The sequence below is a fragment of the Cottoperca gobio genome, chromosome 23 (genome assembly GCF_900634415.1).
Source record: "Cottoperca gobio chromosome 23, fCotGob3.1, whole genome shotgun sequence".
NCBI lineage: Eukaryota > Metazoa > Chordata > Actinopteri > Perciformes > Bovichtidae > Cottoperca > Cottoperca gobio.
Window position 1 is genome coordinate 7,275,001 of NC_041377.1, and position 19,066 is coordinate 7,294,066.

The 19,066-nt window shown below is 40.7% G+C and overlaps 1 protein-coding gene across 2 annotated transcripts in view; it reads left to right on the top strand.

The window, feature by feature from the left end:
- Positions 1–18,007, top strand: part of cnot4b (CCR4-NOT transcription complex, subunit 4b) — a 19,588-nt gene extending 1,581 nt beyond the window's left edge. For both annotated transcript variants that reach the window (XM_029462158.1, XM_029462159.1), the window contains exons 2-13: positions 2,652–2,881; positions 4,442–4,639; positions 6,015–6,101; positions 6,239–6,340; positions 6,455–6,580; positions 7,329–7,453; positions 7,783–7,962; positions 8,564–8,621; positions 8,835–9,090; positions 10,183–10,725; positions 16,320–16,556; positions 17,316–18,007. In XM_029462158.1, coding sequence (XP_029318018.1) covers positions 2,708–2,881; positions 4,442–4,639; positions 6,015–6,101; positions 6,239–6,340; positions 6,455–6,580; positions 7,329–7,453; positions 7,783–7,962; positions 8,564–8,621; positions 8,835–9,090; positions 10,183–10,725; positions 16,320–16,556; positions 17,316–17,593 — 2,364 coding nt within the window. In that variant the 5' untranslated portion in view covers positions 2,652–2,707 and the 3' untranslated portion in view covers positions 17,594–18,007. The remainder of the gene's footprint in view (positions 1–2,651; positions 2,882–4,441; positions 4,640–6,014; positions 6,102–6,238; positions 6,341–6,454; positions 6,581–7,328; positions 7,454–7,782; positions 7,963–8,563; positions 8,622–8,834; positions 9,091–10,182; positions 10,726–16,319; positions 16,557–17,315) is intronic.
- Positions 18,008–19,066: the final 1,059 nt, after the last annotated feature.

The window sequence follows — 19,066 nt, forward strand, 5'->3', positions numbered from 1 at the left end:
ATACATATCCCCACAGCTAAAAACCAGGCTGTCCTAACATTTGCTGTGGATATTGAGGCAACATTTTCTACCTGCATTTGAAGGTGCACTAAAAAATATTTTTATATTAACAATTGTTCAAATGATTGTGCAATGTGAAAGGCATCTCTCGTAGTGATCAGCCCACAGAGAATTATCACCAATGCTGCAGTTTTTTCTCAGCTCTCAGCCATTTCCTATGAAATTGTCTGATTTAGTTGATTTACTGACCTGGGAATCAACCCTATACTTTTTTTGGTACCCACCGAAATGTGTCCGAGTATCGAAAACTTATACTGGAAGCTTTTTAAAAATATATTTGGGCAAAGTTCTTGTACAGCTGCTTATGTTAAGATAACTTTTAACATTTAATTATAAATAAATTTAAAAAAAAAGTAGTTGGTGTTCGGAGTTCTGGCGGTCTAGTGGTTAAGACAAACCAGACTTTCCCTGGTTCGATTCTGACTAAGGAAAGGGCAGACAATCCTCAGTAATGATTACACCCTTTCTATGGCAAATATGAAATGTTACCATCAGGATGGAGGTACATGGTACCACCTCTGGGTACTACCAGTGCCCACACATCTAGTATTGTATCGGCAATAGAAATGAGAATTTTCAAACAAAACCCAGCTTTGACGCAGCTGTGCTTATTATGTACCTATGATAGTGTGTTATTAATGTAGCTTTTGGTGACATTGCTTCCTGCTCTTGACCAATGTGGTCATGTTTAAATAAACAAGTACCCATGGGTAGTAAGGTTTGAAATCTTTTGCAAACATTTGTGTGCAGTGATCATGTTTCTTTATGAACATACAGACAATGCATTTCAGTTAATTATTAATGAGGAAATGTCATAACTGCATGACGAGCAAACCTCAGAGGATTTTCTTTTCTTCCTTGTATGTGCTTTATTTGTATCAGTGTAATTCTGCATGTGTTGCATTGTTGTCTCTATTAGCCAGTGATGTCCTCAGCGGCTTATTTTCAGTCAACAGAACCTGTGTGGGGAAAGTAGGGTTGAGTTTTCTAAGGTAACTGACACACTGTAAATAGAGATTTTCCAGGCTCTGCCTTGATCCCTGAAAGAAGGTTCTTCATCTTGTGTTTCACCACAATACAAAGGTCAATGTTTTCTGCAGCAGTGGGCGAGGGAGAAGTAAGATGAGACCATTCAGCTATGAGTCTCTCCTACCTGAAGGAGGAACATTTTCCCTGTTAGGTATCTGCAATTAGATGTTTTGATCTGAGTAATCAGGTGATTGTGGTCTCTACATCCATGGTAACTGTGCAACCAGGAACTAATAATAGCTAATACAACATGATTTTTCATTGTGCAAATGTATATATATTTTTTATAGCAATAGAGGCTAAACAACAGTAATGTACTTTGCTGGATCTTTTCCCTCTCTCCCCCAGGAGTTTATATCACAAGTTGTGTGTGTGTGTGCAGCTAAAAAGTGTTCAATCTGTCTCAGAAACGTCCAGAAATCCGACTATACGACTACATAAAATCCTGCTAACAACTCAAGATAAATAACTTCTTTTATAGTCAGCACAAAATGTCACAATGTTTTTTTGTGTCGCAGTTTTGTTCATTGACTGTCCATTAGCTGAATGCCCAGCCATGCATTAAAGTAAATACTGTGTTGTGAAATCACCCAATTTCTTGCCAATTAACCAGCAGTGTCTGCCTGCAGAGATTTTTTAGAACAGTTTAATTGGCCACTTAGACCGATCCAGACAAAGTTTAAAATCTTCTCTCCAGCCCTCTGTGACACAGCTACACAATGACGGCATCATTATCTGTCATTGTGACTCTCACGGAATCCACACATCATTGGCTGGAAAGCAGCACTACAGCGGCCTTACTAGTCATCGTTTGAATTGAGTTTATTTTAGATTACTTTCTGTTAGGGCTAAACAAGCATATTTCAAATTTTAAAATAAATACTAGTCCTGTATCTCACCATATTTCGTAATGTTTACTTATCTGAGAATTAGGGTAACTCCAGCTTTGAGTGGTATTTATATGTCAGCATTTTGAAAGCCCAGTATTTTTCTGATCCTTTCTGTGTTTGCTCCAGATACACCTCACCATGTGTTTATAAAAAAGCACAGGAACCACAGCAGTGTTGGAATTAAGTAAGCCTGCGGATTGGGCAATATGATTAAGCTCTTGCCAGCGCGTTCGGTGAATTACATGACATCTTGTATCTGTTTAAAAGAATGGTTACTTACTTTAATCTTCTGTTACCTAACTGTAATTAAATAGAGACAGATGATTTGAAAAAGTGGACAGAACCGCGTGACGTAAACCCCGTTTCTTTACCCACGTTTCTGCTCACTGCTCCAGCGCTCTCGGCTCCGGTGGTGAATACCAGGAAAGTCGGCTAACCTACTCGTAAACCAGACTTTCCCTCTTGAGACGCCTTCCGATTTACATTTTCATCAACTTAACTACTAAGAATAAACCGTCAGTATGTTGTTTGTTTCGTCCAGCACTGTTGTTTTGGTGTAGTCGGGAAGCTATCAGACTGTAGCAGCTTCTAGTAGCAGGACTTAGATTTTTTATCTGGGTGATTTCTTCTCAGGCTGTACATAAACTCAGATTTATCTCTGTTCCACTGCAGCTCCTCCTGTTCCTGTCCTGTGAAAGCTGTCCAGTCCAGTAGTGCTTAATCGTAGGATGTCCCGGAAACCCGAGGGGAAAGAAGAAACGATGGAGTGCCCGCTGTGTATGGAACCGCTGGAGATCGATGACGTCAACTTCTTCCCCTGCACCTGTGGTTACCAGATCTGTCGCTTCTGCTGGCATCGAATCAGGACGGACGAGAACGGTCTTTGTCCTGCCTGCAGAAAGGTAGACCTCTTCTTTATAGTCTGATTTAGCCTGCATCAAAACAATAGTATATAGTGTCAGTTATTGTAATAGTTTATAATAACTGACACTAGTCCAATTGAAAGAGATTCATTCATCTCATTCATGCAAGCCTTAACGCTCGCATTGTGTTTCAATATATCCCATGTCCAATAGTCACCCTTTTTTAAAGGTTTTTTTTTAGGATGCTCATAGAGAAGTATACATATCAAGGAATCATGTTGAATTGAATCTGGTTAAATGTTTACCAGTTTAATTTAATCTTTAAAATGTAAAAATGAAAAAAGCTCACCATGTACCTTACAATGTGGTGTCCATCTTTTTGACATGTTATCTGGTCTTAAGCTCCTTTTTTCTTTCTTTCTTTTTTTTTTACATTATCTTATTTTCTTAGCTTTGTCTGTTATTTTTAGCACTATTAATGACTTTGTGCATCATCATCACCAAGTTAATTACAGACGTGACCAAGAAGTCTGGCAGGTCAAGAAACATGAGCAGTCGACGGGTTGTAAAAAAGTATTGTCATCAGTTTACAGACCCACTTCCTGCTTCAACCTTGACCTACTGTACTAACTGTAGTTTGTATGTGCACAGTGTTCCTGTGCAATGACGGTATTTACAAACATCACTTTGTTTGACCTCCATATAAAGTGGTTTAGATAATCTGCAAAAACTTGTTTCCAAACTGTTTGACCTTTTTGACTGAGTGTATTTATTGACCTGGCTGTCAGACTTTGTTGTAGTGATGTCATCGTGTTCCCAGATCTCAGAAATAAACCCTGTGAGGGGGGGGGCTCCCATTTCCTAAATTGGGAAGAATCTTTTCCGATTTGGGTCGTAATATGGAAACGACATGAAATCTTCAAAGAAGATGTGTTGTATGTTATTACACAGAGCGTTTAAACAACACATTGATGCTGTTTCCGTGAACTTTCCTAGTCGGGAACAACATTTTCCGATAATTCCGACGCCACATGAATGCAGCACAAATTTCTCTCGATGTTAATGAAAGTAAAACGTTATTTGTGTATCCGCTCACTGAAAAGGATCCGATCCGAAATGAATGTGTTCTTATTTGGCCCACGCTACACCCTTCCACCAAGTTTCATAAAAATAGGGCCGGTAGTTGTTCTGTAATCCTGCTGACAGACAAACAGAGCTGAAAACATTACCTCCTTGGCAATGAAAATAACAAATGCCAGCTGTTTTTGTATCATTTCAAACATGCTCTACTGTCAGGTAGATGTGGAATCACACGAGGCAGGAAATCACATTTTGACAACTTTTACCTGCACTCTCAATGTAGCCTCTTCTACATCTGGGACAGGGATCAACAATAAACTTCAGGAGTGTAAAAACACACCGGTGGCACAAAGAAAGTTCTCAATCCACCTTCAGTTGACATTTCCATACTCCTCAAAGAAATGACTCGCACTGTTGTTATACAGATTTGAACAGCACAGGTTGTATGATATCTAACAGTGTTAGAGTATCTGATTGCTTGGGGATGTTTTTCATTGAATATTGTGTGTTTTTCTGCAGCCGTACCCAGAAGACCCCGCAGTGTACAAGCCGCTGTCACAGGAGGAGCTCCAGAGGATAAAGAATGAGAAGAAGCAGAAGCAGACTGAGAAGAAGCAGAAGATCACAGAGAACCGAAAGCATCTGGCCAGCGTCCGAGTGGTCCAGAGAAACCTGGTGTTTGTAGTAGGGCTGTCTCAGAGGCTGGCTGACCCTGAGGTGAGACAACACGCGCACAGTAAAGCAAGTATCCACAGTGTATGCTGCTATGACGAGAGACTAGAATAAGGATAAAGTGAGTGGTATGTAATACTGCAGCAGCAGTTCAGTCTGCCAACATCTCCCACACTCAGCAGTCCTGGAAAACAACAGCAGCGTGGCGTCAGTGCCTGATGGCGTCAGTGCCTGATGGCGTCTGTGATGACGTTACGTGCCATAAATATCCAGAAACTATTCATCATTTGTTTCAGCAGTGAACGCTGTCTGAAGGCACCATATACACTAAGTACATATTTCTGTGAACACTTAAATCTGGATATGTTAATTATCCAATGAGAACTACTGTACATGCTGGTAACACTTTTTAAAAACTTTATTAGTCATATGCAGGTTAACACGGGGTCAATAGTACACTGAAATGTGTTGGACGAGAGAACGGGTCAGCTCGAGGAAAAAAAATAAAAATCAAATAAGATAAAAATGACAAGATAAGATGAGGAGACATACATAAAGTATACAGTACACAAATATATATATATATATATATATATATATATATATATATATATATATATATATATATATATATATATATATATATATATATATATATATATATATATATATATATATATATGTAATATTATTATAAGGTGTTTGTAGAATTAGAGTTCAGGCTTACTAGCAAATAACACTGGTTCAGGTGGGCAGATGACAAAGTAGCGTTCCTAGTAAGTTATTAAAACTTTGAAACTGTCTCTCTCTCTCTCTGTCTGTCTGTCTGTCTGTCTGTCTGTCTCTGTCTGTCTGTCTGTCTCTCTGTCTGTCTGTCTCTCTCTCTGTCTGTCTCTCTCTCTCTCTCCCTGTCTGTCTCTCTCTCTCCGACATCGTACCATGACTTCATTTCTGTTACTATTTTTCCAGTTCACCATAAATATAATTACCAAGAGAAACTTTGTCTTTGCCTTCCGTCTCTCTCCGTCTCTCTCCGTCTCTCTCCGTCACCCACGTCTGCTTTTTGTTTTGTTTATGTGTGTCTGTCTGTTTTGGAGGAAGAAGTTGGGAAGCTGAATAGGCATAAAGAAATGTTCTCTCCTCACCTTTTATACCCATCATACTGCTCTTCACGTATAATGCTTCTTATGATTGTGATCAAAGTTACAAAAATGGTTGGCTACAGCCCCCCAGTTCTGATGTCGGAGAGGATCGAACAAACGCGTTTATGTTCCTCAGCTCTGTATCCTTTTGTCGTCTGTGAACTCCTATTGACTTTTACTGCGTTAGTGTCATCTGCGTAGCAGCTGAAAGGCTACTGATGATAATGGTAAATGATATTATGACATTTAAATGATGTTGTCTTCTGTGTTTTTAACAGGTTCTAAAGAGGCCAGAATATTTTGGGAAATTTGGGAAGATTCACAAGGTGGTGATCAACAACAGCACATCATACGCTGGCTCACAGGTGAGGCGCTCCACAGTGAGCAGCAGGTCATGGTTCACAGTAGAGTCCGAAGGGGAACTCTACACATCGCACCTGCGTTAATAAAACTAGATTTTAATTTGGGCTTAGTCTCTGTTGTCTGTCCTTTTCCCCCCCAGGGGCCCAGTGCCAGTGCCTATGTCACATATCTTCGTTCTGAAGACGCCCTCAGAGCAATCCAGTGTGTCAACAATGTAGTGGTCGATGGCAGAACACTTAAGGTAAGCTTGAGAGATAAATGTAATGTGTTTTTAGATAAAGGACGGAGCGTTTGAATTCACAGACGGTCCATCTTGATTATCGAGTGACTGTCGAGTGTGTTTTGTGTTTGGCAGGCCTCTTTAGGAACAACAAAATACTGCAGTTACTTTTTAAAGAGCATGCAGTGCCCCAAACCAGACTGCATGTATCTACACGAGTTGGGGGATGAAGCTGCCAGTTTCACGAAAGAGGAGATGCAGGTAAGACTATTTCTAAACGTAACTTTTTAAACTTGATTGATTTGCAATTTGCGTCAATAATTGCACGCTTTCTTCTCGGAGTCAAATCTGAACTATATTACACACGCTGCTGGAATCAACACGACTTATCCATTGGTGGTCATCTCAAATGTTTATGGGTAATTGTTAATAAAATAATATTAAGGTAACTTCAGTACTTCAGTATTCCGGTTGATTGCACTTTTACGACAGATTTACAAACAACAAACGGGAACGGCAGACAAGTCGCTGATTCTGATTTGTCATGGTATAGTCAGTTCACTGTCTCCATGGCAGTACGATACTCACCCTGTTGGGAAATCTAAAGGGAAAAGGGAAAAACGACACGAGTGACACAAGCCATGAAAATGTGCCGTTTGTTTTACATGACTTTTTTTCCCCACAGAACTAAGGCTCAGAATGTCCAGTCAACATGGTTCTAATATCCCTGGGACATTGACACTCCTCTGTGCATTCATATACAAATATATGTACTGTTTATTAAAACCTGTGGTATGTCTAGCTACGGCAAGTAGTGAGTATATCGTATGCCTGTAAATAAAGGGTGGGAATCCTGAGCAAATGCAGCCATGGGTCAACGCTTGTTTTACCCATTTACCTGTATATTACCTTAAGTTCTTCACATTTCCTCTTTCAGTCCTCGCAATATACCATCGTAGTACTATCCTTTGGAAATATAGCTCTTGCTTATCTGCTCTTTTGCTTCCAGGCAGGAAAGCATCAGGAATATGAGCAGAAACTACTACAAGACCTCTCCAAAACAAACCCGACCTTCCTGCCGACCTCAGCTGCGTCAGGGGACAAGCCAAAGGGCAAAGCCAACTCTTTACAGAGGTATTCTTCCACCAGTGTGTCTGTCTCTGTGTGCGAGTCTCTGTGTGTCTCAGTAGTCATTTCTCATCTTCATGTCCTCTTTGTCCTTGTGTGTAATACATAGCATGGTATCTCACGGGAGTAGTCAACAGTTTTTGTATTTTCTTTTCGAGCTGACTGTACTGCACTGTTTTTCCTGTTGAAATAAATACAGAGAAGTTCCCTGATTCTGTTTTGAGAGTAAAACTAATGAGCTTCAATAACTACAAGGTGCAGCTCTGTTCTTTTGTAAATGAAGATATTCATGCTCATCTTTGTATTTAACCGTTCAGTTCTGTGTGCTGTCACAGGTCTAACAGCTCCAGTAAAGATGGGAGGATGACCAACGGTCTGTCATCAGACCACAGGAGGAGTCCGCCATTAGATGGCTCAGACTCTGAACACTTGAGCCCTGAGGGGCCCGAACCTGACCTCAGCCTTGACCCTGTACCGGCACTCTCCCCTTTCTCCTCACACCGCGACCTCGCTAGGTACACTTTACAACTCTGCTCAGATCAGATTGCTTCTGTCTTGATACAGAGACCGTTGACAAGTATGGTCTTTATCCATTTTGAAGTCTGTTTTAGTTGATTTATTGGCACTCACTACTCACAAATGTCTTTCAGCCAATCAGAGTGTAGATTTAAATGATATATTATCATAAAACTTTATTTTTTGATAATTTCTTTGGAAAAGGCTTTTATCTGAATTTCACCTGCTTCACATTAAATGTATTCCAGTCTGCCTGTTATCAGGATGCTTTTAATGTTAAAAACCTACAAGAAGTCTTGAGCTTTATTGGTGACAGCTGTAGGTTACTTTATTATTTGATTTGTTTTGAACCAGTTTTGACTATTTTTAATTTTTTTTTTAGTTTTATTTAAAAGTGACCATGTACCGTTTGAAACACACACGTCAAATGTTGATGCACTGTACCAGATTGAAGCTTTAAGCTAATTCAAATCTAGTCCCTTGGGACGTCAAAACAAAGAGAACACAATAACAAATGGCTTTTTACGGTAATGACGTACACGCATCCGTCTTCTGGTGGGTAGATACAATTACTGTTTTTGTCTGCTTTTATTTTAACAGCCCCAGCAACAAACTGACAGACATCATCAGTATAGGCAACGGCGAAACCTCACAACTGGTAAGAAATGGACTCACTTGAATTAAAAAAGCAGGAATTTCCAAATGTTTGATTGACAGTGTGCTCAGACACGGTTGTAGTACATTCTGAGCTTGATGCATCTTATACATGAAACCGACTGATGAACTAAACTGAACTAGAATCCCCAGGAGACAATCAAACTAAATAAAGGATTAAAAGAAGTAAGAGGCTCTCTTCTCTTCTGTCTTTTAGCTCAATGGCAGTGACTCTCCATCGCCCCCTCCTGGCCTCAGTAAACCCAGCCTGGTGGTCCCCATCAGTGTCACAGGCCACACACCTCGCTCCCCATTCGAGGCGGCTGCTGCAGAGTCCCAGTCCCTGTTCTCAGACAACAGTAACTTCAGGCATCCTAACCCGCTCCCCAGTGGACTGAGTGGCTTCCCCAGCTTCCCACACAGCAACACTGACTGGCCCACTGCACCAGAGCCACAGAGCCTCTTCACCTCAGGTAGGCCTGATGGGGGGGAAATAACCCGCTTGTTGTGTGTCTGTTATTATTGTTTATTTTTTAATATTTATTATCAGTATTAGTATCTCTCCACGTAAATTGGTATTTACCTATGTACATTTACAACTTAAAAACTGCTGATTCATGTATGCCCTGGAAATTCAAAAGCTTCCACTCTTCAGTTGACCTGATATAAAATAAAATAAAAAGTAAAGCGGCTAAATGTCTAAAGGAGGATTAAGGTTAGCATTAGAATCAAATCTGTAAATGTAGATTACAGTCGGCGCTTAAGGAACACTCTATATTAGAAGTTTAGTGTATAGATTAGGGGTCACTAACAGACGCCGACCTATCCGGACCCGGACTTATAATCAATAAATTATTAAGGCGCTTCTATTTTAACCGGCGCAGCTTTTCTCATTTTTACGGCACTGGTTTAGCGGTTAAGGAACCTCACAGATGAGAGGCGAGTGACAGACGGGAAGCGATTTAGACGAGTTAGCGATACAGGGAGAGAAGGCGGAGAGACGAGTGAGCCGCAGACAGGGAGAGAAAAAGAACTACACATGGCGCTCTCTAAGAAGAGAAAAGTGAACAACGTTTTTGACCAATCATACCCTCAAGTCTGAACTGAGGTCACAGAAAATCTCAGAGCCCAATATGATGAATCCAGCAGGATCGTGACTCACTCACTGCCAACAACCTGCTCATGAATGTTCCCTCAGAGCTGCAACACAAAAAGCTCTTTTATTTATTTTCTCTTTTATTTTTAAATGCAGCCCGAGAAGCACATTATACATATCTACGGTATTATATATCTGTATAGTTCAATGTTAAGTGACAATAAATATTGTCTAAATGTTTGTCAAATCTAATAAAGAAAGTACAATTTAAAGTCAGTTGTTGATGACGTGCAGGCGTTGATACACTAGGCTGCTTCAATATATCGCACACTAATTCATAACGCACGTTAGACGTTATGATGCTCCGGACCTTTGCTCGCGGACATTTTCTCTAACTGGATGATGATGACTATAAAAAACTTGAGTTTTTGTGAAGTCCGCTCACAGTTCATCTCCTCTGTGTGTGCAGATACCATGCCGGTGTCGTCTTCCACTGACTGGCAGGCGGCGTTTGGCTTCGGCTCGTCCAAACAACAGCAGGAGGACGACTTGGGTTTTGACCCCTTCGACATCACTCGCAGGGCTCTGGCTGACCTCATAGAGAAGGAGCTCTCTGTCGAAGACAGCTTTAGCTCCTCCCTGTCTCCCAGCTCCTTCTCCCACAGAACACACAGACCCCTACTAAACAGAAGCCTCGGGCCCCCGGGAGGACTCCCTCTCCCCAACCACCTCCCACCCCCTCACCACTTCTCCCATCATCAGCACCCTCACAGGGGAGACTATAGCCCCTTCAGCTTCCCAACTCACCCTTCATCATCATCTTCATCCTCATGCTCCTCCGCCTCCTCTGCATCTTGTGGATCCTGGATGGACTCCACTTCCTCGCGCAATAACTTTGTGCCTTTGAACCACACAGTCAGTCTAAACACCTCCACTTCACAGAGCAGCTTCTTGGACTTGACTGTGCTGCCAGGACATCACAGTACTGGACTTGGAGGAATCCCCATCACAGGTAAGACTGTACACATATAATGGTGTCTAATTTAAAGTGAATTCCAGGTGTAAACCATAGTGGTTGTGTCAGAGTAGTTATGTACAATGGTCTGTGTTGAAACGGTGTTGACCTTTTTGAAGTGTGTGTGTGTGTGTGTGTGTGTGGACATGATATTTTCAAGAATCTATATTTACAATTTGCATCCGTCTCTTTAACTAAGGATTTTGACTAAAGTGTGCACTTAATCCGAATTAGACAATATGGAATGCAGTGTATTTTGTTCTTTAGGGTTTTCCAAAGTGACTGTCTAAACTAGTACAAGACATCATTTAGTGCATTGCATTGTGGGTTATATAAGACCATTATTGACCACTTGGTGGCAGCACAGAAGACAGTTTTTTCACAAGAAAATATTGAGAAAGCACACCACAGCTATTCATTTCTGTTTCTGAGCATCTTTTCCCATCACCAAACACACGCCCACTGTCATCTCCACCGGATTATGTTTAACCTTCACTCGATACCTGCTCTAGTAGCAAATCCCTTTCAAAAGAAGGCTGCAAGGACTGAAATAATCTGGCTGGAAATGCCATCACAAGTAATGATTTTGCTTCAGGCCGATGTTTACAAGTCGGGGAAGTGTTTGTGGTAAGAAAGATGGAAAAAGTCTTAAAGGCATGGAGGAGCTGAGCAGGAGCTACAGGGAGTAGACTGTAAATGAGAGCACCTTACTAATAGATCTCATGTCAGAGAGCGACCCATGTATCGGCCCTCATCGCAGTCCAGACAGATCAGAGCACATACAGAGTCTTCTTTGGACTTGATGTTTTACCAGGGAGGCCAAACATTGACACATCAGAGACATGCATAAAGGTATAACATCTAATGTATGATTGCAGTTTACTGTATTGATTATATTTATTATTATTATTAATTGTGTCTACCGATACTTAACATCGATTGGTTTGTAGACGTACTCTCGTATCCTCTCTCTCTCTCTTTTCCATCTGGAGTCATTGTATGTGCTCTGGCATTAAGTCTCAAACTACCACCTCAGAACACTTTCCCCTTGAATAGATCTGAGGCTTTTCTCAATCTGCACTCATTTTTTCTTATGGAATTGTGAAACTTCATTAGTCACAGCTCTAGTACAATCAAGTCCACGTTTAGCCACGAATAGTCCAAATGCCTGGATGACTTGCATAAACTTGAGGTAGAGAAGTGTTCCTACATATCAATCAGGTCGTCGTCCGTGCAGATCTCTTACCAGTGTTACTGATGAAATCGCCCAAACATTGATTAGCAAGAAAAACTGTCCCAATTGCCCCGATTTTCAACTTGCAAATTTCAATCTCCAAAGAATGCGAGTTCAAATTTGGCGTATTCTCTATTGAAAGAAGTTTTTATTTAGGGCAGTTACACAAGATGTGCTTGCAAAACAGTTTCTTGTACTTTTCTGTCTGCCTCAGCAGGGCCAAATTCTAATTTAATTTAACATGGTCCAGCAGTCCCTCCATCTTTATTCACCCTCCCTCTCGACCTCTACCTTTACCATTGGGAAAAGGCCAGACACGCAGCCATGTCCTTCTGGAGATATGGATGCATATAAATATATATATCCGATTTAACATGATCACTCAGCAGCCCTTGATTGGCTTTGCTTATCGTAACTTTTGATGAAGTTGGACTAAGTTTGGTAACTACATGGCCAAACGTGAACACTGTGTTAGTTGATCTGAATACTCCAGCCAAATGGGAGTTTGCATTGGTCTGTTACTTTAGGTGCTGTGGACACTTAGTGTTTCTAAGGCTTTCAAGCTTATAATTTCTCGTTTGGGAAGTCAACAGTTTATTGTGATAGTGTTGGCCTTCTTAGACATTTTTGAAATAATGGATTTTTGATTTCAGACAGAAGGAGACAAACTTCTAAAATAGCAACTGTTACTAGCAGATTTCTTTCAGCTGTAGCTAGCTAGTTTATGGCAATTAGTGCAGGGTTGTGCGGCGGCGTGGGAGTGTCATTTCTCCAAAAGGTGCGTCTGTTTCAACTTTTCGTAAAGCTGTAGCCCAAACGCACTCACTACTCCCACTCAAATTAATGGGAGAATTGGCATTTTTAACAAAACGCCCAATTGGTGTGACTGCAGCTGTTAGGAGAAACCCACTATCATGCTAAAGATTAAGGCTAAATAGGGATTTTATATAATTTATATTATTATTTTTCTTTGATTGTTAGTTGTAAGTGGCATAATAAAAATGCCATTAAAATGTTGAGGAAATAAATAACTTTATTTTGCTAGCCCTATAGAACAATATTGTTCTAATTTTGAAATAGTATGTTTCACTTTAAGGACATTAACCAATGAGTTTGGCTTATTCAATACTATTATATCTACTACTACTACTACTACTACTACTACTACTACTACTATGTCCGTAACAAGTTCAATTTTGGTTGCTAGAATGTAAATGTTCCTTAATCCAATAAAGAGCAGGGTTGAGAAGTTGCTAATGTTAGCCTCAACTTCTGACATGTTAGCATCCAGTACAAGTTGGGTAATATCCAGTACCAGTTGGGTAATATCCAGTACCAGTTGGGTAATATCCAGTACCAGTTGGGTAATATCCAGTACCAGTTGGGTAATATCCAGTACCAGTGGATGTGATGTGCCAGTCCTGAACAAAACATGTAACTCGGTAATATTCCTCTTTGCCTTGGTAGCAACATTGGATTGCTACTCTGGCTAGTAAGCCGTTTAGCCTGGCATGCTAACACGAAAAAATAAATCCAGACCAAAAGTAAGTGCACATGGGTGTCCAGTGTACCTGTACAGAAGTAAGCTACTCAACCCAAGCGGCTTCTTCTCTCTTAGGTTGGAATTTCAATGATTTTTATTAACAATGTGTGTTGGCAATGTCTAAATATAAGATAATGGATGGAAAATGAGGATGCATTAGCAGACAATCTTTCTCTGAAAGCATAAAAGACATTAGCTAATTCAGAGGAAAATAATTCCACCGTTTAAAGGAGTGGCATTGCTTAACTTCAAATTGATTTTGAAGTTAGCGCCCAGTCTCATGAATTAAACATGGTGGCACTTGTTTATCTGGGAATGCAAATGGGCAACATAGGTGATGCTGTTATTGCCAGCCATGCTTCCCTGCCTGACAGCCTGATTTCAAATGAAAAAAGGTAGACTGAGGGCAGATGGTTTCCTCTTAATCACTCATGTTTTGGGGGTTAGCGTGTGACAGTATTTCATTCAAAAGCTTAATATAAATAACGGTATCTTCCTAAGACTCAATGTTTGAAGTAATGGCTATGGTAACAAACAACATCTCAAGATACGTTGACATATCATAGCTTTCATAGCATTATAGTCTCTGCTATTCCTTAGCCATCCTAGTAGGAAGCTAGCTGTGGGGGTTAATGAGTAAGTCGACTAACAATCACCCTTTTCAATTAGTATTTATTATTCATGGAGTCATGGTAACTGGAAAAGGCTGTCTTCCTTTTTAGGCCTGCAATGTCTCATTAGACAGAGCTCCAAATGATTCCAGCTCCTAACCACAGCATCACCCATACTGCTTTTGGGCTGCAGGAGAAAACATTGCAGCTGAATAATTATCCCACTGCTGCAGCCTCCCTGGACTCGTGGACACTTTTGACCACAGGCACAGAAAAAACAAGTGTGGAAAACATGATGTGATCGTTAAATTGCCTGAGCACATTTTATGAATTCTAATTGTTCACTGATGTAAAAACATACCAGACTTTCCTTCTATTGAATAGGTGATGTAACGTGTAGTAAGCAGCTAACTCTGAATGTCAGCGGACCATTTTAGACTTTTCCACACTGATGGGAATACAGATATGGGGACACTTTTTGGGGATAGAAACAGTCAAATTTAAATCTATGCATTACTGACTCTGAGGGCTGTGTATCAAACCGCAATACTTTGTTAGCTCCAGCTAACATGAGTCTACTGACATGAGTCAAAATCTGGCATCTGGTATATGTTCACATTCACCATATGGTTTACTTGTTCTTTGATCAGATGGTTCCTGATTTAAAATTAAAAGGATATTAATCAGTATGGTATCGCATTTGCAGTCCTATTGAAACTTTGAAACGCCAAGGAGGTTACTTTTTTCAGTTTGCTGCGTTCAGCAGGATGACGTAAAAACTACCGGCCCGATTTTTCATGAAACTTGGTGGAAGGGTGTAGCATTGGCCAAGGCAGACATCACGGGACGGATACAAAAATAATTTTTCTCTTTCGCTAACATCACAAGATGGTCTGCTCACTCAAAGTGTCCCTCTAGATCAGCGGTCTCCAACCTTTTTTGCGCCAAGACAATGTTTTCACAGAATATGACGAAATAAAATGATATGACCGGCATAAAAACAAATATAAAGTGCATAAAAAAACTCACCATTACGCTGAATTAGTGGGAGCCCTGAGCTTGTGTCTCTGCAACGAGCCGGTCCAATATAGGGGGATAAACTTGTCACCAATAGTAAAAGGTTTCTTCTCTTAGCGACACGGTTAGTCACTATGTATGACGCTCTCAGTGCACTCGCATTTGTTGATGTGGTGGCCATCAGTAATTGCTTCTGTCCTTCTTGTTATTGTTTTTTTCTTTCAAAAAACTCCAAGGGCTTGTCTTTTAATGCCGGGTGTTTGGCCTCCATCTTTTGAAGGCTTCGTAGCCTCATTTGCGAGCCTGTGTATTATTCAGAGCGGCGCGTGAGAATCACCTGTAGCGATAAACTCGTATTTTAAGTAAGACTCCTGATATTGTCTTTTAAAATGCAGCTTTCTTTTTCTTGGCAGTCGTAGGCTCTTCTTCTGCTGTCTCCTCATTGGGTCTTTTCTCCTTTCCAAAAAAAGCTCTTTAAATATGTTTTGTTTTCCATTCTTTCCATTATGTTTGCTAGCTTGTGCACTTAATGTTTGAAGTAAAGTATCACGTGACTGAGACGAGGTACCGGTCCGCGGATCTAGATCACAAGGGAGTAATGTATTTCTTAAAAGATGTTGATCCCCATTGTGGGGGTACTGTACAATTAGGGAAATGGTTCACATGGAGTATGTTCAATATATATATAACATTCAATATTGTTTCACTGCTAATAGTTTTTATTAACTCCACCATGGAGGTTATGCTTTCGGTTCGGTTTGTTGGTTAGTAACAGAAAGGATAGCAGAAAGACAACTGGCCCGGTTTTCATGAAGCATAGTGGAAGGTTGTATGGGCCATGAAAGAGCTCATTGCATTTTGGAGCGGATCCAATCACACGGCGGCCGCGGATTCATCAATTATTTTCACTTATGGAAATGTCCTTTTTGCACTCAGAGTGCCCTTCTGGTTTCAATATGTTTTTTGGTGAATATCCCTCAACACATGAGGAACAACCACCTAGTACCAAATCTCAGTAATATTTGTCTTTGGGACTTAAAACAATAGAAATCTTGACTCGATATATTAAATGACAATATTTGAACACTTAGAAACATTTAGGACAGTGGTTTTTTTTTTTTTAACGCTTTTACTTTAATAGTATTTTTTTCTTCTAAGTGCTTCCTCTCTCCCTGTCTCCATGCAGAAAACAGCAGCTGTGGAGAGAGCATACATGTGAAACAGTGGCAGGACGGCCTCCGAGCGCTGTTACCCAACATCAACATCAACTTTGGAGGACTGTCCAATTCCTCATCTTCATTATCGTCATCCTCCTCCTCATCCAGCGTCAACCACACAGGGGCACCAGGGGTTTCTGGGAGTGTTTCTCACAGCCTCTGCTGGAATAACAGAGCCAGATGGATGGACCCAGCCATCATCACAGGTAGGAGCCAGATCCTGCTCAGGGGCACTAGACGCATCTTAAAATATTGATAATGAGCTTTTCAAAGGCTTATTCCGTTTCTGAAACATTTTACTGACGCCCATAAAACGTGACTCTCTTCAGGCTCAGGGTGACGATCTCATCCCACTCTGTAGTTTGTGTTTGTATTAAAACATATATATAAAAAATACAAAACCAGGCACTACAAGTTGCAAATTTGGAATAAAAATGTGTAACTTGTGTAATGTGAAAGGGGTCAGTTGCAGTGGAAAAACCCACAGACAATTATACCTGTCACTATAAAGACCAACTCTGCAGCTCCGCAGAGCTTTTAAGACTCTTTTAGCTGATTGTTTTGGCTCAGGGTCGTTTCCACTGTCTGCCCAGCAGCAAACAGCAGACACACACAGTTAGACTAGCTAACACAATCAGGTGGAGATAAAGTCGTATTGTTGTAGTTCTATAAAACCTTTAGTGTCTCCAGAGCTGTGTGAAATCTGATGTATGTGATGTCACTTGAGTCAGTTGTGTCTGAAGACTACAAGTTTAAAAAAGGAAAATCTGTGGATTAAGAAGGAAGTGACATCACCTGTCGATTCCGTGTGTGTATAATATAATAATATATACTGACTTGTTTTAATCTTGTGTGTGTGTAATTTAAGAATAGTAAATCACAAAATATCCATCAATTTAGTAGTGTTTTAAAATGATTTGAATTTTAAACGTTGTGTAAGTGTACTGTTGCCTTTTCGTCTGCAGGACTCCCAACTGGCAACAGCGTAGACTCTCTTCACGACGACAATCCCCCACACTGGCTTAAGTCCTTGCAGACGCTCACAGAAATGGATGCCCCGCCCAGCCCCGCCTCACAAAACGGCTCCTTTGCGAGCCAGCCGCCCCCACACAGAGCCGGCTGGGCACAATTCCCGGCCCCCACCAGCCAGTTCCAATCGCCACCACCCGGCTTCCAGACAGCCTTCAGACCCCCAACTCAGACCCAGGCAGACCTGCTACAGGCCGAAATCGACCGCCACTAGGGACTGTCGATACACGCACACGTGATACAAATCACCAACTTGAACCCATCGAGTCAGCAGATACAGAGTACAAAAGTAGTAACAACTAATAAGATAAGATAATATTTGAATTTCTTCCGCCACCAGATCTCCTGAGCTTGTGTGTTTCTTGGCTTGGTTTCTGATTGGTTGTTGGAGTTGGTCGCAAGCTACCCCTGCCACACCTAATGCATCATGATCACAAAGTACTGCTGCGATAGAACCATAGTCGCTCTGGTAGAGCAACAATCAGAAGCCATTTCCTGAATCAAAAAAAAAAAAAAAGTATTTGTAATCACATGATCAATTACATCATGTTGAGAAAGTGTGTTTGAGAGATGCTTTGAAATAAAACCTGCTGACTTATGTGATGATTTAAAACACGATTTGAACATGTTTCTCGAAGTCTTCATGACAACAAGCTGCACCTGAGAATCTTTAAATGAGTAATTAAAGGTTTAGTATAGTTCAGGTATTGTAGGGTGTAAGGAGCTGCACAGCTATGGAAGTATATTGACGATGAAAGATTTGAGAGAGCACAAATGTTTTAATGCTACTCAATCTGCTAGTCAAACTTTGAATGTGGGTAGTGCGTTAAGCCTGCGACAAAAACTCAACCCGACGTCCAGTCACGTAAGCGCCTATCCAGACCTGTTGAACCCTGCCACGAGGTAGTACAAAGATGTTAATCAGTTGTGCAGTCGCTTGGGGCTAAATGGGCAATAAGTGACTCTCGCCGCAACACCTGATTTGGTGTGAATGCAGCCTTATGTGCGCTAGAGGGAACGGATGATTAATACGCAAATTCAAACTGAGCAGAGCGGCACCTGTTCACCCACAAAATGACCATCTGTATATCAATTAGTCACTCAGTGTTGCTTCAAATTCTTGTACACAAAAAAAAAAAACCTTTTTCCTCATGCCTCCACGATGAACGAAGAATCAAAAAAAATTAATGAATTGAAGTAAAAGGGGGGCCACGTTCAACAACAGCAAAACTATATCACAACATCCTTTTAGAAACTCACACAACTCGTGCGGTAAAATCCAAGTCTCATTTATCCAGTCGCTCACTGCTCACTACTTCCCAAACATGCATTTTAACTAAAATTGTACTATTTAAAGCACTGTTGTTGCAAAGTTGTTTGAGAGTTTGTAAATGTTTTGATATAGTTTTGATGTTGTTAAATGCAGCCTCTATTTACTACAATTTATCAAGACTTGATTTTTTTTGTTCACCATGGAGTGAATTCTTCAAGAATTCAAGGTAGCACGTTTGTGAGTAATTAATATACAAATGGTCATTTTGTGGGTTTTTTTTCCTTCAAAATGAAAATGTGAGAGTCAAATGACCTTAAAAGGAGTTACTAGCTCTATATCATAGTGGCTAGCATAACATACCTGACAGACTGAACTATCATCGGTCACGTTGCATTGTGGGTAATGTAGGAGCCA